Here is a 21,231-nt window from a genome sequence, read left to right on the forward strand (position 1 = left end):
TGAAACGTCAGACAAACGAGGTTTCATCAAAGATAACATGAAGTCAAGTGTATAATAAAATAGCATTTATTTGACGCAAACTCTGCTTGAGTAAACTGAACACATTTTCACGTTTACCGGCGTATCTGTCATGCTTAAAGATGCATTATCATGATTGACCATCTTAGAAGTGCAACACTGTAACATGGGGGATTTCTGGTGTCCCTGAACGTCCTCAGACGGGCAGGAACACGCGCACAGTTTAGGATCGATCGGCCTTTTGAGGGCTCCACGAGATTGTGAAGCCGACCAGGACAACAGAGAGCAGATGAGAGAACTGCCATGAAATCAGGGCCATTTAAGGCAGTATAAGAAAATGAAACTGTACTAATGAAATAGCAAATATAATTAAATATAAAACTGTTCAGGCATTCAGAATGAAAACTTCACACAATTAATCTAGTTATTCTTTTAAGCTGTATGCACCTATAACTTCAATTAGCTAGTAGATTGTATGCAGGGCTTCATTTCATCAAAAATCAAACACGAGAGAACTAGTCCACATTGGACACGGTTTTTCTATTCCTGCAAGTACAAACATTATCTACTTTGGCCTCTGTTATCATGTGTTTTAATATCACACATGAAGCTCATACAAAGTACAGTACAGTAATCTGCTACCGGGGTACAGTCGAGCCAAATTGTCCATAGTCTGTGTCCTCTTCCATCATACAATGACAGTTTGAATCTCCACCTCCTCTGGGGTGGTGATGACATATTCCTCCTGCTGCTGCACCACTTGTATTCCCTCCTCCCCTGCTTCCTCGGTGGTAACCATAGTAACTGTTCCGTCTGCCATCTCCACAGTCTCCGTCGAGGCCAGCAGCGTGCCGTCGCTGATGGCGGAGGCCAGCGTCATGGCCACCTGCTCCGTCAGGCTCTCGGGCGTAGCGATGGTGATGGTGTCCCCGCAGTCGGAGATGGTCGGGCCCTCCTCGTCCACCGCCACGTTACGCACAATGATTTGATGGCTGCCCGTGCCGCCGGCGCTGCGGGACTGGTTGACAATCCGCTGCACCACTTTCATAATGTGGTTTCCCATCTGGCAGGGGAGAGGTTTGATATGATGCATTACTTATAAAAACAACACAAATATCACTAACAATTATATATAATGTATTTTAAATAAGTGTAACAGTGAGAAAGTTATTATATGAACACTGAGATGAACACCTTTACATGTGTACTGACCTCATTTTGGCCGTCTTGAATGAGTGTAACTTCTTCTTCCTGCACTTCCTCGTCTGTTTGAGTCTGGAGAACGAGACGAGCAGATTAAATTAGTAAAAGAAAAGCTGCATACTCCTACAAAGTCAGCTACTGCCTCAACCAGCTATTTATTATTATGGTAGTCCAAGGGTTATATAAGTGGTTAACTCTTTTGTGGCCCTCTCCAGCCTTGTTAGCCTGCTCTAAGCATATTATTCACTTGAGCATGATCAGATATTGACAATTCTCGCCTCCCAGTATCGTGTAAACTAAAATTCACTGAAACCAGTATTTGTATTTCAGTCCATATATGTAATCAGATGAAAAATCAGTTGCAATGTAAACTACCAGAAATCAGGTTTTCTCCTCACTGATGATCCTGAAATGTTGTGTTCAAACTCCCTGCACTTGGCAAAGGAAAGATTTGAGTGATTGGTTCCCAAACAGCAAACCACTCAAAACCCCAAAGATCTGATCATTCTGTACAAAGTGTGTTGCACTCCAATCAGTGATGTAACAGCATGTATTTTGCTATTAATTAATAATAGATAATACTTGCCGATACCAGGGGTGGGGTGTGGACAGGCTACAACACGCTTCAAAGCTTGAGCACATAGACTGTGTTGTTGTTTTTCTCCACTCAATATGAGGCAACCACTCTTTCCCTTTGCTCTAATCCCTGTGGCGCTCACCTTGATGATGTACTCCTGTGTTTCTGCCACCACAGAGGAGAACTCCACCAGGACAGCATGGGGGTCCTCTGAGATGATGGCTGCTGTAGCCAGGCTGTCCACCGACGTCTGCTCCTCAGTTACCTCGACCTGCGACTCACAGGAATCGTCGTTATGGCAGCCTCCTGGTGGAAATCAAAACCAGCTCGCTTTAGGACCTGTTAATATCACTTGCTTTAAATAATAAAAATGATTTATTTTTGATTTCCATCAATCACACTGACCTTTAGCACGCATGTGACGATTGAGGGTCCCGTGCTCAGCAAAACCCCGTCCACACTTTTGGCATTTAAAGGGCTTCTCTCCGGTGTGATGGCGAATGTGTCGCACCAGAGAACCTTTCTCCCTGAAGCCTCTCAAGCAGAATTGACACACATAGGGTTTGTCCTCACCATGAGTCCGCTGATGTACCTGCAAGGCATTCTGAGCAAGAAAAAGAAGGGTTAGGAAAAAGCTCAAAAATAAACAAACATTAATATCTACAAATAGTAGTTGTCACTTACACTGAACTCACCTTGGTTTTGTATCCTTTGCTGCATCTGCCACAGTTGTAGGGTCTTTCGTCCGAGTGGGCCCTCATGTGCTCACGTACGTGTCCCACAGTTTTGTACAGCTTACCACACTCACCACACTTATATCTCCTCTCACTGACGTGAACTTCCATGTGTTTCTTCAGCAGGTAACCAGTCAGAAACTCTTTTTGGCAGAGTGTGCACTTGAAAGGCTTATAACCTGTAAAGAGAGACAATATTTATCTTTAGGGCAGTGTCCCATCAACAGCTTTCTTTTAAGTGATTGTTTGATGGTTACATAAAGCATACAGTGAGTCTTTGTCACCAGTTGTGGACCTACCCAAATGGCCCTTGACATGAAAACGGAAGTAGTTTAGTCCCTTGAAGGAGCGATTACAATGTGGACACGAGTACAATTTTGGCACATGACTGTCTCCATCTTCGGTTTCCTGAAAAATGGAGAAGGTCAGTTAAAAAAAAACAATGTTATGAAAATAGTCTGCAAAAGTGGATTATGATTAGGAACAGTTGCCTACCTCTGTCTCCATCTCCATCTCCATCTCCACAAACTCCTCTTTAACGTGGATCTCTGTGACCCCCTCATCAACATCAGGACAGTCAGAGACCATTTTTTCCATCTCCTCAGTTTCCTGTGAGGTCTCCTCAACTACTGTTTCCTCCGTCTCTAGTGCAATGCCAGAGTTGATGATGGCCTGGCAGATGAGGTTGTCGCCTGCTGCTGCAGCTGCAGCCAGTGCTTCGGCCTGAGACTGCTCCACCACCACCTGGACAGGTCAACAACACATAAAGAGAACAGGTTGGATGGGGTACAGGTAAATCTGAAAATATCTAACAAACGCCTGATTGGTAAAAGCCCTCACAGGATTTTTTATGAACCCACTTTCTCCACACACCTGTTGCTCCTGCGTCGTTCCATCCACCTCCATTGTGAAGTGGACCTCATGCAGAACCTCTTGGGAACCAGCCTCTACCACGCTGACGACAGCAGTCTGAGCCTCCACCATCTCCTGCTCCTCTGGCTGCTGCTCCACAACCACCACCTCCTGCTGCTGGACAGCCCCTGCAGCATGATCAGCTTCGACACCTGCTCAATGCACACAAGCCAGTCTGTGACTAAATGGACTGTCACTCACTAATCTGAATCTTTTCATTCAATACAGTACTACACAATGGACTATGAAAGTGAAACCCATGTAGTTCCTGAAACAAGAAACAACTTTTAACCCCCTTCTTCAAGTCACAACTCCTCCTGTATGAATCTGACCTTTCTGTGCTCCATCTTTGCTGACCAGGATCTCCTTGTACTGAACAAAGCGGATCTTCTCTGTGCAGGGTGTGAGGGCCTTCAGGTGTCTGGTGAGGGCCCCCGACTCTCTGAAGGACTGACCACAGAGGGTACAGCGATATGGCCGCTCATCTGTAAGAGAATAGGAAGAAAGCAGCATTATCATTACGTCAAACTTAGAGGATATCAATTCAATACAAAGCAGTGGCTAGGTTTGCGCTCTGTACCAGTGTGACGACGGTTGTGGCGAATCAGGGAGCCTTTGGTACGAAAGGAGGTCCCACACAGGTCACATGAGAAGTTCTTCTGGTCACTGTGGGTTTTCATGTGAGTTCTCAAGATGTTTGTCTGTTGGGGGGGGAATAGAGTCAACACTGGCAACATATAGTAAAATAAATAGACGGCCTGACATCACTTATCTCATGATATTATAAAGTATAACATCTTTTAATAAAGACAAGTAAAAGTGTGACTCACTGTTTTAAATGTCTTTTCACACAGTTGGCAAATGTAGCGTCCATCTTGGCTGAGTTTGTAAACAAGCTTGTCACTGTCAGCATTGTCAGATATGGATTCTTCGGTCCCATCTGACTGGTCAGTGACTTTAAGGGAAGCTGTTCTTTTCCTGCGACCTCGACCCAGCAAACCGCCGGTTTCATCTGAATAAAAAAATAATAATCCAAGATCTAATTCCCAGGTTGAAACAGAGCGGACCGGAGCTGAATGGTATCTTAATTAATTATTATTTAATTAATCATTTTAATTATTTGCTGATATAATTTTCTTAAATGAGTGGAGATGATGCCTTTCTTTGCCTCACATGGTTGTAACTTTGGATGAATCAAGCCACCTTGTGAGTTAAGAATATAACTATTCTGACATATTATGCACTAAACAATCTACAATGAAAAGCCCCACTCAATAGTGGTGCAACTAACAAATAATGTGATCATTTCCGCTGCACATCTATTAACCATTTGATTTGTAACCTTTAAGAAATATCACCATGATTTCCTCCGGCGCATGGTGATGACATCAAATGTCATGTTCTGTTTGGCCAGCAGCCCAAATCTCCAAAAATGTCAATTCACGATTATGCAAAGCTTCATGCAGGAACGATTTGCTGCAGGGCTGGTGTATTAGACTTCGTTGGTTTTAGCTGGGTGTTCGTAATAAACTGAAAAATAAGAGTATTCAGTAGATTGTTAGCTGCGGTCCTTGTGTTGACCCACCGTGAGTGGTCTTCTCTGGCTCATCCGAGGATGCACCTTCAGCTGTTTTCCCCTCAGAGGACGTGGTCCCGATGGCGGCAGTAACCTAGCAAAACGCAGGGATCCACATTTGTCCCACGTCTGCAGTTCACAGTGCTCAATGCACAGTACAACAAAGCAACACATCACCGCTCGTACCTCCTGGCTGTTGTTGTCGCCTCCGCGGCTGCTCTCCTCCCGCCGGCAGCCCTGGTGCAGCTTGTGCTGGATGAAAGCTTCCAGCGTGGAGAACTCGGACTGACAGCGTCCGCACCGGTGCACGTCCTCATCTGTGGAGACACACAGACCAAAGCTGTTTACACGAGGTGAACTTTCGAACAGCATCAGTGCTGCAAGCTACCAGCTAGCTCACGTAAACACAAACACTTGGGCTCCTGACGCTGCGGCGGGGAAGCCCAGCTGCTAACTGCAGCTAGCTGCTAGCAACGTTTCGGGGTGGAAGAAGTTAGCAAAGGCCCAAACGCTGCGGCCGCGGAGTGTTAGTGTGGGCGGACTGACCTTCGTCTCCCAGCGTGGTCTGGATGGTGATTGTCTCGGTGCCGTTCTTCGTTTGCTCTGTTTCTGCCGTAAGATTATTTTCTACATTCATGTCGTTCGAATTCTGCGTCTCTGTCGCAACGCTGCTCCGCGGAGGGAAAACATGGCGGATTTACGACCCCGTAGTCATAACAACAAGGAGAGCGCGTGCGTGCGTCTCCCCACAGGCAGAGAGGAGGAGAGAAGAAAATAACCGAACAGATTTTAAACTTTAGTTTTACTTTAATCATCTTAATATCTTTAAAATGCTACAGCTTCCTGGTGCTAATGCTACTTTCCTAAATGTATAAACATACGTTTCTCCACATTGATATTACAGCCGGAATAACTGACACATTTTCTACAAGAACATATTCTTTTATTTAATTGTATTTCTTTTCTATTTCCTTTTCTTTTAAATGTCATTTTAACATGTTCTTATGTTACTTCAAATCTGTTATCTTATATGAATTACATTTTTTTAGTAGTAGTAGTAGTAGTAGTATCACTACTATTGTTATTGTTATGCAAAGCATGTGAGCTACCAAAAGACAACATGTGGAGGTGAACAGAGGAAAACTGTGTGGGCTATTCACGACACAAAGGTAAACAACAAACACTTTACGGCATCAAATATGGCGTCGCACTTCAGCGGTGTGCTGCAGTTGACCGATCTGGATGATTTTATCACCCCCTCTCAGGTTGTGAAACTTGTTATAACACGTTGGAACGTTTTATAACATTATACCCTTTTCCCACATAGTTAGAACCATTAACTCAGGTCGCATTGAAAAGCAGCTAGCGGCGGACAAACATACAGAAGTAGCCGACATGTTTACTAGCTGTTAGCTGTTGTTGTCGGTGTCTGTTGTGTAAGAGAAAACGAGCCGTAACTTAACCCCCCCACCACCACCGACTGAAGGTTATATGGTTATGGTTTTAACTACTTGGTTTAAGTGTTACCGGTAAAGTGAGGCTGACCACTGTCGAGGCGTAAAAGGCGAGAAGGTTTAAAACGTCACATGTACGCAGTTAGCTTGCTGCTAATGCTAGCTCTGATGTAAGCACCATGAAATAACATGGTTGGTAATAATGTGGTTTAGTTGATTTAGGTAAGTTGTCCTTTATATTAACAGACAATGCAACACTGCAGCTGGACTTACTGAGTTCAAATTGTAAAGCTGAATGTCCTTGGTAACTTTAAAGCAGGTATTTTATCAGATAATATCATTTAGTTTATCACCTGACTTATGTGGCAGTGACACTGTTAATTTGCCTTTTTCTGTCTTTTCTGATAAAAATGTGTCGTCACTCTCTGTCCTCTTTAAGCTCTACGAAGAAAATAAAATGCTGCTGGATCTGGGAAGAAACCTATATCTCTCTATCTGTCATGGTCTATGTTTGTTTGTTATGTATTTTATTTTCTATTCACTTATTTCCTTCTCTTAGTTCTTACTCAGTTCTCCCAGGTGCCTTTGGATGTTGCTGAGATTATCTTGATCATAAAATTCTTTAATAAAATGAAGCACCAGTTGTTTTATAGTTTGATGTTAACATGTCACTCGTTTTCTCTGTTTCGCAGGAATGTGTCAAACCTGTGAAAGTAGAGAAGAAACAAGGTAAATCTGTGGCCAAAATTCAAATAGAGGATGATGGAAGTTACGTCCAAGTCAACCAGGTGGGTTACTCAGGCCTGAAACAAAACCTGTGTGTGAACTATTATGATAGTAGTAGTGCACCAACAGTTATCCTGAAGTCATTTGCTTTTATGTCTGAAGGATGGTGGGAAGAAGAAGCTGGAGAAAGCAAAGATCACACTGAATGACTGTTTGGCCTGCAGTGGCTGCATCACCTCAGCTGAGAGCGTCCTCATCGCACAGCAGAGCCACGAGGAGCTTTTGAAAGTGCTGCAAAATAACAAGGTACAGTTGGATACATGCGTTGGAATTCTTGTGTATGATGTGTCTGCCTTTTGAAAAATGACGGTGAACATTTTGTGTGTCAGGCCGACGTGACTGATCAGAAGGTTGTGGTGGTTTCGGTGTCACCACAGTCCAGAGCCTCCCTTGCAGCACACTATAACCTCAGCAGCGGTGAGGCAGGCACGAGACTTACTTCTTTCTTCAAAAGCATTGGTGAGTTCAAATATTCCCTTTTTTAATTCTTACAACTCAAAGCAAAACAGGAAATGAAAATAATCTGAATTGGTTCAGGCAGGTACAGTGTTCACTTGAATATTTATTTTTCTTATTTCATTATTTGTTTTGCAGGGGTTCATCATGTGTTTGACACCAGCTTTAGTCGGACCTTCAGCCTGCTGGAGAGTCAGAGAGAGTTTGTGGAGCGGTTACAGAGGAAAGAGCAGGACAGCAAAGCCCTGCCCATGCTGACATCTGCCTGTCCAGGTATTTTACTAAAAACCCTAATTGTATAATGTCGGGATAATGTATAATGTAATGAGGTCAAAAAGTTGCATCAGTGGCTTTAGTGTTATAATACTTACATGTTTTTAATGTTTGTACTAAGATCATCAGCAAGACAGCGTTCCAATATGTTTGTGTGCGTGTTTTATACAGGTTGGATATGTTATGCAGAGAAGACCCATGGGGAGTTCATTCTTCCATACATTAGCACCACTCGCTCCCCCCAGCAGATGATGGGTTCACTGGTTAAAGGATATTTTGCTGAACAACAGGTAAAGTTGTGGAGGAATTACAGATGTGAGAGTTAATCCGTGGCAATTCCAGTGCTGACATTGGACTGCTGGGAATAGAATACAGATTACTGAGTTGCCATTGAGTTGTCTATTGTGTGTTGTTAGGGTCTGAGTCCCCAGCAGATCTATCACGTGGCAGTAATGCCCTGCTTTGACAAGAAACTTGAAGCCTCGAGGTCAGACTTCTACCTGGACAAAGCTGAGACCAGAGAAGTAGACTGTGTCATCACCTCTGGTACAGAAACTACTGTCACGATGCTGTTCGTGTGTGTGGATGTGGAGTATCTTGTTTTTTATTCTTTCCATTGTCTCATACAGGAGAGGTTCAGAAAATGCTGGAGGAGAAAAATGTGTCCCTTAATGATGTGGAACCTGCAGCCCTGGATACGATGTAAGATCTGTACCATCTTTGCTTTTTCTCAGCCTGTTGTTTCTTTCAAAATAAGCCATAGGATGAATTTCCAGAAGAATGTTTGAACTCATTCTCACACACTGCATTTTCTTCTTTACCCAGGTTCAGTAGTGTTTGTGGAGATGAGTTCCTGAGCCATGCAGGGAGCGGTTCAGGCGGTTACCTCCATCATGTCTTCACCTATGCTGCCAAGCAGCTGTTGGGAGAGGAAGTGAAGGAACTCACCTACAAGACCCTCAGGTGAATCCAGTTCCAGTGCTTGTTATATACATTCAAACATTTTAAATAGCCTCACAATAGCTTTTCATGGTGAATAATAATGTGATGGGGTATAAATCCTCTGCTGCAGGAATAAAGACTTCCAGGAAGTGACTCTTGAGAAGGATGGAGTGGTCCTGCTCTCCTTTGCTTCTACGTACGGCTTCCGCAACATCCAGAATCTGGTGCAGAAACTCAAGAGGGGCAAGTCGCCTTATCACTTTGTGGAAGTTATGGCCTGTCCATCAGGTAAGGAGAACATTTCCAAAAACCTACGCAGCATTAGTTTGCCACATCAGAGAAGTACCACCATGACGCTGTGGTTATCATCACTGACAGTAGGGACTTCAGTTTGCAAGGAAACATAATTGTGATTCTCTTTACGTCTTGTTGATACTCAGGTTGTCTAAATGGTGGTGGACAGGTGAGGGCTTCACCTGATCAGAACCAAAAGGAGCTCCTCCAGAAGGTTGAGGAGCTCTACAAGGCAGAGCGCCCCCTGTTGCCAGGAGACGATACTCGCGTTGCTGAGCTGTATCAGTCCTGGCTCCACAGTGTGGGGGAGGAGAGGGCCAAAGAGCTGCTGCACACACAGTACCACACAGTGGAGAAGATGACCAATGGACTCACTATGAAGTGGTGATGAGTGACACCAGAACCGTCCACAAATTACATTTTTTGTCTCAACTGCGCAGGAAACTTGGTTTTACATGGACAAAGTTGAATATAAGCAGATTTGATGTGTGCCATCAATCTTTTAAACCACTTTTCTCTGTGTCCAAAACCTGAGCACTTGGCACTGTGGAAGATCAGGGCATAGATAATAGATACAACGCTGTGCCAAACTGAATTATGTGGATGATGATGTACTGATTGTGCTCTGAAATGTACGAATAGTAAATAATTATTTTGTGTGGCACCTGTTACACTTTGAAAATGGGAGCTGAATTAATACACAGCAGAATCATTCCTTGTGTATTTAACCTAATGATTATACATAAATATATATATATATTTTCGAGAAACTTTATTTAATTGTAACCATTTGTTCGTAAGAATCTGTCCAACTCAATAAAGATTCAGACTGTTATGTCACTGTATAAACTCAAAATGAGGATGTAAACTCCTGGGATGAAATAGCAATTCACATTCATGGTCATGTACACTGAATCCTTCTCTACCCTTATGGTGGAGTTTATAACATATCACGTACCTGCCACTGTCGAACACTGAAACACTAACTCTGCAGCATGAGTAGTTTAAATTCTTTTATTTCTACTGAATGGCATGAAATTTGTTTGATTGCTTTTTCCAAAGATCCTGAAGCAATAATCTGTGTTAGATTGCCCTCTACATGCAAAACAGAACTCAGGCTATCTAATGCTGACACACCAACAGGTAGAGAATGCCAGGCTCACAGAAAGATTTTAAATGAAGGAAGAATCGAAAAGCACCCGAAATCAAATTCTACATCATAATAATTTAGCTTTCAAGCAAATATGAAAGACATGGAAGGAAGAAACATTCCAGGTCAGAATAAAACATTGATGTGAATCTTAACATATCAAATTACGTTGTCAATTCACAGAAATTCTACACATATTCAAAGATTTGTTACTTTAAGTGTTTCCCTGCTTTGTTTCTCATTGAAACACTGAATTAAACAGTGGTTCACCTTGTGCATAATATATTACAACATACTTTCTAAAACTCTCATTTAACGACAAACAAACGCATTTCTCATTTAAAGCATTACATTTTTGCCCATACATTCCTCAAAAATGTCACCGATACCAGCCAATCAAATGAAATTCAATTAAAACAAAGACTGGGAAATGTGTAAACACATTAGTGATCAACAGAGAGATTAAAAACTGTGTGCTTGAATGAGAGTGAATGCAGAAAGTCTATTTGAAGTGGCTCTGAAGATGAGCTGCAGATATTTACTTTAGTACACTGTTAACAACTTGTATTGTCATAAGCAACTGTTCAGCAACAATCAGCGGGACTGTTTGGGGCGTCACTCCTTGGGCACCCGAAAGTTGTCCTTTTCTTTCCGTAGGCTTCTCATGGTCTCAATCGGGTTCGTCTGCTTTACGTGATCTTGGACAGACTTCTCTCTAAATCGAAAATCAGAAAACGGGTCAATCAGGCAGCATTCTTTTTGTAATTATCTCTTAAGAAGTTGCAGTCTTCTAAAATAAGTAGTGTTTGATTGAGCTGTACACACTTTACTCTCATAAAGGGGTTAAAGGTGAATTCCTCGGCCAGAGTGGACGGAACAGTAGCTTCTCCGTTGCTGCATTTCTCCTGTACAAAGACACACAATATATTGATTTTAACACTTAAGAGTGATTGATCATCTGATTGAGAAAATGATTGCTTAGATGTGACACGTGAAACAAATACCTTCGCCCATGCGAGCTTCTTCTGAATGACTTCATTGTCTGGTTCCACATGACGTGCAAATTTCAGATTGCTGACGGTGTACTCATGACCGCAGTACACACGCTAAAAAACACACAAGAAGAAAAAAAAAATCACCACGGTTAATCAGTCTGATGTACAGCTTAACAATACTTTGTCAGTCGATTATATTTTTAAATCTTCAAATCACTTAGTGTAATAATGTCTTCAGTGTTCCATTTAGATTTTTAATAGCAGCTCCAACACTGACATGTACAAATGCAGTACATTTACTTACTGTTTCAGGGGGCAGTCGTCCCAGAATCTCTATCAAGGCCTTGTACATCTGCTCTGCTGTACCCTCGAAGAATTTACCACAACCAGCCATGAAAAGTGTGTCGCCTGCGAGAAAACCAAACAGAACAGTGACCTCAGGGCATCGAAGGTGGCACATGACCGAGGGCTGACCGAGGGGCGTTACAGAGGCTACATAAAGACAGTCTTGTCAAGCTCAACAGATTAAAGGGTTTTGTGAGTGTCTCACATGACCCAGTATTTACTTGTACTGTTCATCTGATCTAAAGGGTTATTGTGCTTATATGTACCTGTGAAAACAGCTGGTGGCTCAGTGCTGTTTTCCTTTGTCACATAGTAGCAGATGTGACCAGTGGTGTGACACGGTGTAAACAGGCATTTGACGCTGAGTGACCCAAGCTGGGGAAAGAACGACACCAGAGAGGACAACGTCACTCATCTGGGGCTTGTATCAGGATTGTAGGATACCTAAGGTGACTTAAGGTGGTCTTACTTTGAAACTGTGGGAATTAGAGACTTTCTTTGTAAGAGCATCTACTCTGTCGTCTCCTCCATAGACCTTGAGTCCTGGCATGAGCCTCACCATCTTCTCATTTCCACTAGCATGGTCCCTGAGAAGAGAAAATGATCAACGTACTGTAATGCTTTGCCTCAGCAGAAGGGAAGTATGAAACAGGTATTCATCAGTTTGTTAACATATTAACAGGTTAGATCATGCGTTTGTAGAATTGTTTCTTAAATATAGTTATTGGTGAAATAAAACGTGACTCAACATGTAGCCTACCAGTGGTGATGGGTGGTTAGAATTGTTGTGAGTCTTACGCCATGTTTTCTAACAGCCTCCACAACCTGTCGAAAAGAAACAAACACATTTAACTGAAATAACTGTGAAATGTTTAGTTGGTTAATCAATCTGAAGATCGAATACATTAGTATTGAGGGTTCTGTCCATATTGCCCTTCCCTAATGCATCATATAAGTTTACAAATGTTAATCACATGTTTGTATCTCATATTTTAATGTGTAAACTGACTAGTAATTGCTGCTGTTAAATAAATATAGTGTGACAGGTAGTGATGCATAGTAAAAAAGGAAAGAATACTCAGGTACAGGGACTTTAAAAGCGGTGCAGACTGTACTGGAGTCAATATAATGTGTGCACTGACTGTTAATGGCTCCACGGGGTCAACAATTGCTGCCTCTTTGGAGTCCACATCGATCAGCAGGTACATGTAGTTGTCGCTGAGAGCTGGGAGAAGTTCAACCTTCATGTTTGCTTGTTGCACCACCTTTGGTTTCCTCACTGCGCCGTGAAGGAGTGCCGCTGCCTGGGCCTGGACTTCCACAGGAGCTGCACCGGCGGTCAACGAGAGGGAGAGAGAGACACACGTCAGACAGACACGCGGACACCACCGGATACTTGGGTTTGACTCTTCAACCCTGTGCTGTCGCGACAAGACTGACAACCCATGAATACCACTGGTAAACAACGTGTAGCTTCCACGCTAGCTGTAGAAATAAGCGTTAAAACGTGTTAGCTAGCAGGAAAACATTGATCTGACGTGACCTCAGCAGACGTGATTATGTAAGCGGAAGTGTTTACCGACACGGGCCAGCTGGGATCATCCCTCAACTCACCACAACAAGGTAAACACGTTAGCAAAACCCCAAAATACACAACACCCACGTACACCAGGCTAACTAGCATGCTAGCTGTCAGTGTGCTACAGGGGGTAAAGCGTGCGGACGTACCTAGTTTGAACGCGGTGGCAGCTCCTATCAGAGCGCACGCACCCCGGGTCAAGGACTTGAATAACATCATAACAGCATTAGCAACCTTATCACATTCGTGTAAACCAGAAAAGTTTGGTTCTGGCTCACTTCCGCATCCGCCCTCTTTTCAATGCCGACGTCCCAGGCTCAACCAATCAAGCGCGGGGGAGTCGATCGTTAATAATCACTTTTGATAAGTTCGTTGTTTGCGTAGTTTTAACGACGGATCCACAAGGATGCATTAGAGCATATGAGAGGATTTTAGTTTATATATTAGCCTTGATAAACAACTGGAAAATGAGATGTTACAGTTGTGATTTGACTTTTTTTTAAAGTTGCTTGTATGTCCCTCCTGGCTCTCCGTAGGTGAATCATCTGTTCTTCGTGGGTCAAAGTTTACCTGAGCCGGAGCTGACTGCCCCTGAGCGGCTGTCACCTTCACGATCCTCCGCAATGACAGCGAGAAACATATCCCGCTTCTGGGAGTGGGGGAGGAAGATCATCTGCGTGGGGAGGAACTACGCGGATCACGCCAAAGAGCTGAAAAACGCGATCCCCACGGAGCCCATCCTGTTCCTGAAGCCGCCGTCGGCATATGTGACGGAGGGCTCCCCGATCCTGGTGCCCCGGTACTCCAGCAACCTGCACCATGAGGTGGAGCTGGGGGTGGTGATCGGGAAGGGGGGCACGGCCATCCCTGAGTCCGCCGCCATGGAGCACGTCGCCGGCTACGCGCTGTGCTTGGACATGACAGCCCGGGACATCCAGGACGTGTGCAAGTCCAAGGGTCTGCCCTGGACCCGGGCTAAAGCCTTCAACACCTCCTGCCCCGTCAGCGAGTTCATCCCCAAGGAGCGCATCCCCGACCCGGGCAACGTCACGCTGTGGCTGAAGGTGAACGAGCAGCTGCGGCAGAGCGGCTGCACGTCCCAGATGATCTTCTCCATCCCCTACCTCATCAGCTACATCAGCGACTTCATCACCCTGGAGGAGGGGGACCTCATCCTCACCGGGACCCCCAAGGGAGTCTCCGCCGTGCAGGAGCACGACGAGCTGCAGGCCGGGATCGAGGACGTGGTCACCATGAGCTTCAGAGTGGACAGAGAGCAGAAGTGACAGCTATGAAGAGGATACTTATCTAATCAGACTGATGAGAAAACTGTGATTTCACTGCAAACTTCTTTTTCAATATCTTCAATATGTCAGTGTCTGTGTGTATCAGCAGGGGGCAGTGCAGTGCCACACAAGAGACCACATCTCTGATAGACCCATACAGTCTATGGATCTCCTGCTGCCATGTTCAGAGTTTGAACAGATAATCTCAGCAACATCTGGGCACTTGATGATGATGATGATGATCTGTTTCACTGTGTTGTTCTGTATCTTTTACTTAAACCTAAAAGAAAATCATTCATCACACACCATCTTTGTCTTAGATCACCGGTATAGTGGAACTTTTACTCAAATCAAAGATGCAATCATATTTTGATAAAAAATGTTCTTGGAAATAAAGGGTAGGCATAAGTATGTCTGCATAATAAAACCATATATATACCTCTATTCTTTTTTGCTTTAGCTGGTAAATATGAGGCTAATATAACCACTTTATAAACAGCTGGAAATCTGAATCTATAGTAATGAATGAGAAGTTCTGTAATAATCTAAATCTGCAAAGTAACAAGTAACTGCAGCTTTAAGATAAATGTAATGGAGTATAAAGTAAAATATTTCCCTCTGATGTGTCATGGAATCGAAGTATGAATTTACAGACAATGGGAAAAACTTGGTGGTGAAGGACAAGTGCAAAAAGTGTTTGTCCCTGTGAAATGTCGAGTAGAGATTTAAAATCAACTGAAATGGGGACGCTTACCTACAACTACCACAGAATTACAGACAATACAGTACTTGAGACAATACAGTACTTGAGAAAGTACTTAGTACTTAGTTACATTCCACCTCTGCAGGTAACATTTTTGCCAAAAGCAATATATTTATATACTTGAAGATGGAGCTGACAAAATAAAGACAATAAGTCATATCTATAATTTTAGATGTAAAGTAAAGATTAAGATTAGAATGATAATAGTAATAATGTGTTGCTTTCACTGACGGCATTACTGTATTTTTCTGGCTTGTATATTTCTGATAAAATCCTTCTCACACTGCAGGATATTTCCCGCTGTCACTTTAAACAGCACAATCTGAATTAATGTGGTGTATTAGAAGTTAAACAGTTTATCCCTGCGGAGTTCAAGTTGAGAAAATAGTTGTATCAGTGAGGAAGCTCATGGGACTGATGGTTTGGCACCGTCCACCTGTGGTTCCTGTTTCATTTGGAACACATTGTGCTGCTTGTCGGATTAGCCGAGATGTGTTTTCCTCCCCAAGTCCGATGGAGTCACATTCAAACAGTGATATATTTATAACTGGATCACAGTGAAACGTGTCAGTCCGTCAGTAAAAAGGAAAAAGAAAATGTTATGACTTGTGTTAATGATTCAGTTCGTCCGGTATATTTTGGGCTTTTCGGCCTTTGTGCCTTCACCATAACCGCGTTCTTCCAGGCCTGTTTAACATCTGTTCCAGGTTCAATTACAATTCTCCCACAGGCTTCCTTGTTTTTTAAGATCAATCAGAGTCCCCGTCAACCTGTCCCTGGCCGGTCTGCTGTAACCTGAGTCAGTGTACATCATCTCTCCAGGACACCTGCAGGGCACGTTGTCTCCCAGGCTCACACTTCCCAAACCCCAACCCTCAGGGGACTCCAGGTTCTACACGTCCATCATTAGAACAGCTATGACAGATTCAATTAGATTTAGGATCTGAGAAATGTAGTTGTGACCTTTTTTTCCACCCAAGCATATTAGAACAGAGTTAGAGCAGTGTAGGACATAGCCTATGCTCACAGGTGTTGTCTTTTATGAGATATGAATCATACTATTCATTGTCCCCGTGTGACTGAAGGTATTACACCCTTACAGATTTTAACAATGCCTTCAAAGCCGGAGCTCAGCTCTGGTTTAGCGTTCACCACGTGAAACGGTATGTTGTCATCGAGCAGGAGCCTTAGAAGGTGTATTTGACGCTCTCAAAGCAGTGGGGATTAGGTAGAGACCACAGTCACACACACCTACACACACACACACACACACACACACACACACACACACACACACACACACACACACACACACACACACACATACACACACAATGATGTCATTCATCACATGAAATCAAGCCAGGTGGTAACTGAGCCAAACACTGGAGACTGGAGGGAATCCTCTTGTAGACAAAGTAGATTTTCCACCACACCCTAATATTTCAGAAATAGGTGTAGATATAATGGATTTTCCATGTGAGCAGCAAGGATCAAACGATGCTGCTCTGTCCGTCCACCTCTTTGGTCCACACTGAAATATCTACACAACTATTGGATGGATTGGCACAAAATCTTTGGATTTCAGGGGACAACATTTTGACTCCCCTGGTTTTTAGTGTTGCCCTCAGGATCAATTTTCGTCTCATCATTGTTAATATGTTAATTTTTAGCCCAGCATCATTTTAAGGTGAAAACTTTAGTTTGTCCAATACTTGGGTTTATGAAATACCTGCATGCCAACATGATAAACTTTGAGATTATCCATTATTAGTTCCACTATGGGGGGGATTTGCCATGTTACCGTAGTAGTAAGGGGAACAGTCCCTTTAAATACGGTCAAGTTTCACTAAATCTTACACAGTCATCGATATCAGTTCCGTAAATGAGCCTGATTTCTTCATCAACATATATGAATTATTCTTAGAAAAACGGGGAAAATGTTGAAAATGTTGACTTATGTTAACTAAATTTCGTGGAAATCCATTTAGTTGTGTTTCTGTAATCTTGCTTACAAACAAGCAAACAAACAAACAAATGCAAAGGGGTGAAAACACAACCTCCTTGGCGGAGGTAATAAGAAAGCTAATAAACACACAAGAAAATATAAGAAATACCAAAATGAGCACTGCACTGTCTAATGAAGTGGATGTACAGTACAGTCCCAGAATTCTGTGCATGTGGTCCACTGCTATACCTGCACGTGCATCTTATTAGCATTACTCTGATATGTGTCGGCTGTAGGCCTCCAAAGCATCTGGATGCAAGAAGATCCAAACACTACATCTGCTGCGTGTGAGGGCAGAGAGGTGCAGAGATAGACTGTAAAACGACAGGACGGGATACACACATACAACACTTGAATGTGAGGCTTGTTTCACACCAACTGTGACACGCCACATGTGACATATTACCACAGACGTGTTAAAACATCTGTTTGTAGCCATCAGTCCGTCAGTGAGTTTATTGCAGAGGAATCTATCATGTCAGAGGTGAATGGGTCAAATCTCCTGCAGGTTCACAAGGAAAATAACTTGAACATGAATACAGGCTTGAACATGTGAACACTGTTCAAATGGAGTCTCAGGGGAAGTTGGTTGTGTTGGGCTTAAGTCAGACTTTATCTAAAGTAGACACACATACACACAGTGTATAGTAAATATAAAATGCACAAATGTGGCGATACAGCGACTTTGTTAAATGAAAGGTATCCAAAATTTTGCATTTATTTTTTTGGAATGCATTGAAGCACTGTCCATATTTAACAGTGTGTGAGTGTATGAGTGTGTGTGTGTGTGTGTGTGTGTGTGTGTGTGTGTGTGTGTGTGTGTGTGTGTGTGTGTGTGTGTGTGTGTGTGTGTGTGTGTGTGTGTTTGTACTCGCTTTGGTTACCTCTTCAGGACCTCTTCCAGTATAAACAATTGTCTTGTCAGGACCAGTAGATCTTAAGGGGACCAAAGCCAACGAGGCCAATTGTAATTTCTGAGGTCCTCATGTGTGTGTGTGTGTGTGTGTGTGTGTGTGTGTGTGTGTGTGTGTGTGTGTGCGTGTCTTCAGAAAATGACCATTTGGGATGGGGTGCCTCACTTTGTGTGCAGCCCTGTATGTCACGAGGCGGCGCACATGCAACCATTGGAGGGACTGAGTCAGAGTGGATGCATATGACATATCACATCAGAAAGACGTGCACCACATGGCCACGAAACTGATCTCATTTCACTTTTTGGAAAGTCAAAGCAACGACTGCACGCGTCTGCACTGGATACGTCTCCTCTTCTGTTCATGTGTCCCAATTCATCGGCATGTTTTGACTGGTTCAAACAATTACAATGCGTTCAATGATCCAGTTTCTTCCACTGAATGAATACGTGCGTGTTTGGGGTATTTGTAAAGCTAAAGCACAGAAAATCAAGAAGTTTTGTAGGATAAGCCATGAAGCCGCGATCTATTCTTGTAGGATAATGAATGGGATCTTTGGAAAATGAAAAGAAACCATGCATGACGGCCACGTGCAAGCTCCTTTCTTTCAGAGTGATTAACTGCACGTTGCGTGTTAACATTATGTTTTAAGACGCAGGTGGAAAACAAAGTGGGCAGTGTACCATGGAGCATAATGTAGCTTTAACAACTAAGCACAGCGTTTGATTTGAGCATCTTTCTTCCACCAGTGTTTCCAGGAGAGTTGTATTTTTGCAGCATTATTCCTTCCATCCATTTGGCAGCAGTGTCTCAGTTAAGACCTCACCAACCAAGCGTAAGCATCTCTATAAACTCAAGTTTTCCAATCAAGGCCCAATGAGCAGACCATAGCCGGTGCATTGTCGACTAAAATGGCAACAGTAGTATGTGCTGAAACGTGTCCAGAAAAACGATGTTGTAAAATCCTATTGTAAAACATCTTAATCCCATACTTCCCCTGAAAAGTTCCTCAATTTATGTTGAGCTACCATGATCATTCGAAAATCTCCCAACCCCGAAATTACTCTCTCATCAATTAAAGCTGAAGTCACAGTTTAACAAGATGCTGCGAGGCCCAAACCACAGAGGAGAGGGAACAAAATCCCTGAGCATTTCTTCCTTGAATCGAAGGAGACTGCGGTACGGGTGGAAAATGTGTGGAGGCCTCGGTATGAACCGTCTTCATTTGTGGCTGCTCGATGGGAAACCACTTTTACACTCTAATCCTACTTTTCTATCTGCTGCGCAAAAAAATCATCCCCCCTTTTCCTTCAGCGCGGAGTGGTTCATCCTTCCTTCAGTGTTTCTAATTAGTCTGACATGTGCCCATTATTCCCCAAATAAGAATCACCACACAAAATATACATCCCTCCGTCCATCACGCCATATCTCAGATAGTCACAGCGGCCTGTAACTCAGTCCACAACAAATCCACAATGGTACGAGTCGATGGCATGCATTGAATTGTGGGCGTGAGTCCTTGGGAGCTTCCGAGCAAAACAAATTGCTGTTCCCATGAGAACGGAGGAGCTAGGAACCTTTAGTTTATTGTCTTTGAGTTGTTTTAGAGCAATTCTAACCAAGATTCCTTTGTCTTTTTATATGTACACATTAACTTTTGGATTGGATTCAATTACACGGGCAGATCCAGGAATTTTTATGTGACTCTCTTTAACATTGTGAGAATGTTTTGTGAATTTCTCAAGTAATTATGCAGAGTTCTTGATGGAAAACACAATATTTAGGGGACTGATATCTAGGAGCAATTTAATGTGGCTTGAATGAATTGTTGGGGAGGTATGTGATCTATGCTCTCACATTTTAGCTATTAAATATATAAACTTTTAATAAATATTTTTCAATTGTTTTATTCTGCAGAGTTGAATTTCACAATAAACGTATTAAGACAAGTTTAAAGACATTCAGGTTCTGCTTTTTTAGTTGTATTTTAAAGTCCTGGAACGGCAACACCCCTGTACTTTAGAATCATGTATTTTGTGAATTACTGTACACCTAAAATATTGTCGACAGAGTCGTAAAACACGACTAAATGCTGGTGGTGTCCACGGATTCCTGTGGCAACCACAAGTGGAGGCTGGCTGTTCATGAGCTCATATGTGCAAACACAGACCAGAGCCAATATTTTCAGACTTGTTTGCTCAGATCAAGTTATAGTTCAGTGAATGTGCAGTAGATCTTCACGTTCCACTCTTAGGGAAGATGTATTATCAATCATTCCTCCGTTTTTCTTGCCCGTTCTTTCATTCGCCTCAGTTGGATTTCTCACATCATTACCAGTGTTAAGTGACAACGGTGGATTATGTTGAATCTCCTGCTGATTTAACGAATGTAGTCCTGCAAATACTGTCACTAACATCTTTGCCAGGTGTTGGGCTGGCACAGCGAAGAAGAAAAAATCAGTATGACTGGTAATACAGAGTAATAAAAGTTGGCACAGATGAAGTGAGCCGAGCACATTTAGATTTTAGTGAGGCCCACTAAAAACTACTGCCAGACCTATAAAAAATAGAGGGGATATGAGTTAAATACTGAGTGGAATTAAAGGAGGCGAGATGTATGGAGGGAGCCAGAGCCCTGGGTGTGTGTGTGTGTGTGTGTGTGTGTGTGTGCGTGTGTGTGCGTGCAAACTAGCACAAATAAAGACAGCAGCATGCTATTTTTACACTCACGAACCACTTAGAATTCCATAAACAAAGCTCAGTCTTAATCGATTTGATTGAAATTTTTGCGTTTAATCATCGGTTGCAAGCACAGATTTCTCCTTTTTCCACGCATTGTTATGAGAACATCTGCAATTCAGTCAGTCGGAGCATATTTCAGTTCTTAAGTGGGTTCCATTTTTGGTTGTTCCACCCAAACAGATGCTTTTTTTTTTTCTCTTCTTCTTCCATACGGCACAATGCACCATG

General features: G+C 42.9%; 4 protein-coding genes across 8 annotated transcripts; 2 read left to right on the forward strand and 2 right to left on the reverse strand.

The window, feature by feature from the left end:
- Positions 1-43: 43 nt before the first annotated feature.
- e4f1 (E4F transcription factor 1) lies at positions 44-5,727 on the reverse strand. Of its 2 annotated transcripts, none has more exons than XM_034593803.1 (14): positions 5,567-5,727; positions 5,207-5,337; positions 5,030-5,114; positions 4,275-4,456; positions 4,025-4,145; positions 3,777-3,929; positions 3,406-3,596; positions 3,040-3,276; positions 2,832-2,940; positions 2,494-2,711; positions 2,204-2,402; positions 1,941-2,104; positions 1,231-1,293; positions 44-1,081 (listed from the first exon to the last, which is right to left on the reverse strand). In XM_034593803.1, exons 1-14 carry the CDS (start codon positions 5,655-5,657, stop codon positions 707-709), a joined length of 2,319 nt encoding a protein of 772 aa, XP_034449694.1. In that variant the 5' UTR covers positions 5,658-5,727; the 3' UTR covers positions 44-706. The 2 variants fall into 2 exon arrangements, with proteins under 2 accessions (XP_034449694.1, XP_034449693.1); XM_034593802.1 differs by having other exon boundaries at positions 3,028-3,276.
- Positions 5,575-10,051, forward strand: narfl (nuclear prelamin A recognition factor-like). Of its 2 annotated transcripts, none has more exons than XM_034593815.1 (11): positions 5,575-5,634; positions 7,167-7,262; positions 7,363-7,506; positions 7,590-7,719; positions 7,855-7,989; positions 8,161-8,279; positions 8,406-8,535; positions 8,619-8,691; positions 8,815-8,952; positions 9,062-9,219; positions 9,372-9,613. In XM_034593815.1, the coding sequence occupies exons 1-11, from the start codon at positions 5,590-5,592 to the stop codon at positions 9,611-9,613; spliced, it is 1,410 nt and encodes a 469-aa protein (XP_034449706.1). In that variant the 5' UTR covers positions 5,575-5,589. The 2 variants fall into 2 exon arrangements, with proteins under 2 accessions (XP_034449706.1, XP_034449705.1); XM_034593814.1 differs by lacking the exon at positions 5,575-5,634 and adding an exon at positions 6,078-6,285 and having other exon boundaries at positions 9,372-10,051.
- Positions 10,052-10,225: 174 nt separating this feature from the next.
- On the reverse strand, positions 10,226-13,603 carry hagh (hydroxyacylglutathione hydrolase). 2 transcript variants are annotated; one of them, XM_034593404.1, is made up of 9 exons: positions 13,444-13,603; positions 12,858-13,042; positions 12,476-12,540; positions 12,185-12,302; positions 11,982-12,090; positions 11,675-11,778; positions 11,380-11,481; positions 11,201-11,280; positions 10,226-11,090 (listed from the first exon to the last, which is right to left on the reverse strand). In XM_034593404.1, exons 1-9 carry the CDS (start codon positions 13,511-13,513, stop codon positions 10,991-10,993), a joined length of 933 nt encoding a protein of 310 aa, XP_034449295.1. In that variant the 5' UTR covers positions 13,514-13,603; the 3' UTR covers positions 10,226-10,990. The 2 variants fall into 2 exon arrangements, with proteins under 2 accessions (XP_034449295.1, XP_034449297.1); XM_034593406.1 differs by lacking the exon at positions 13,444-13,603 and having other exon boundaries at positions 12,476-12,542; positions 12,860-12,987.
- Positions 13,038-15,041, forward strand: fahd1 (fumarylacetoacetate hydrolase domain containing 1). Of its 2 annotated transcripts, none has more exons than XM_034593407.1 (2): positions 13,038-13,338; positions 13,831-15,041. In XM_034593407.1, the coding sequence occupies exon 2, from the start codon at positions 13,918-13,920 to the stop codon at positions 14,578-14,580; it is 663 nt and encodes a 220-aa protein (XP_034449298.1). In that variant the 5' UTR covers positions 13,038-13,338; positions 13,831-13,917; the 3' UTR covers positions 14,581-15,041. The 2 variants fall into 2 exon arrangements, with proteins under 2 accessions (XP_034449298.1, XP_034449299.1); XM_034593408.1 differs by having other exon boundaries at positions 13,038-13,173.
- Positions 15,042-21,231: the final 6,190 nt, after the last annotated feature.

Source organism: Hippoglossus hippoglossus, chromosome 8 (genome assembly GCF_009819705.1).
Source record: "Hippoglossus hippoglossus isolate fHipHip1 chromosome 8, fHipHip1.pri, whole genome shotgun sequence".
Classification (NCBI taxonomy): domain Eukaryota; kingdom Metazoa; phylum Chordata; class Actinopteri; order Pleuronectiformes; family Pleuronectidae; genus Hippoglossus; species Hippoglossus hippoglossus.

Excerpts from the sequence above, each read along its gene's own strand:
- e4f1 (XM_034593802.1), bottom strand. The coding sequence starts at position 5,657 with ATGAATGTAGAAAATAATCTTACGGCAGAAACAGAGCAAACGAAGAAC. Across the intron at positions 4,146-4,274 it reads GTGAAAAGACATTTAAAACA|ACAAACATCTTGAGAACTCA; the intron begins GTGAGTCACACT and ends CCCCCCCAACAG. Across the intron at positions 2,105-2,203 it reads TCGTCACATGCGTGCTAAAG|GAGGCTGCCATAACGACGAT; the intron begins GTCAGTGTGATT and ends GATTTCCACCAG.
- narfl (XM_034593814.1), top strand. The coding sequence starts at position 6,220 with ATGGCGTCGCACTTCAGCGGTGTGCTGCAGTTGACCGATCTGGATGAT. Across the intron at positions 8,280-8,405 it reads GATATTTTGCTGAACAACAG|GGTCTGAGTCCCCAGCAGAT; the intron begins GTAAAGTTGTGG and ends GTGTGTTGTTAG. Across the intron at positions 8,692-8,814 it reads CCTGCAGCCCTGGATACGAT|GTTCAGTAGTGTTTGTGGAG; the intron begins GTAAGATCTGTA and ends TTCTTTACCCAG.
- hagh (XM_034593404.1), bottom strand. The coding sequence starts at position 13,513 with ATGATGTTATTCAAGTCCTTGACCCGGGGTGCGTGCGCTCTGATAGGA. Across the intron at positions 13,043-13,443 it reads TGCCACCGCGTTCAAACTAG|CTCCTGTGGAAGTCCAGGCC; the intron begins GTACGTCCGCAC and ends CCGCCGGTGCAG. Across the intron at positions 11,091-11,200 it reads AACCCCTTTATGAGAGTAAA|AGAGAAGTCTGTCCAAGATC; the intron begins GTGTGTACAGCT and ends TTTTCGATTTAG.
- fahd1 (XM_034593407.1), top strand. The coding sequence starts at position 13,918 with ATGACAGCGAGAAACATATCCCGCTTCTGGGAGTGGGGGAGGAAGATC.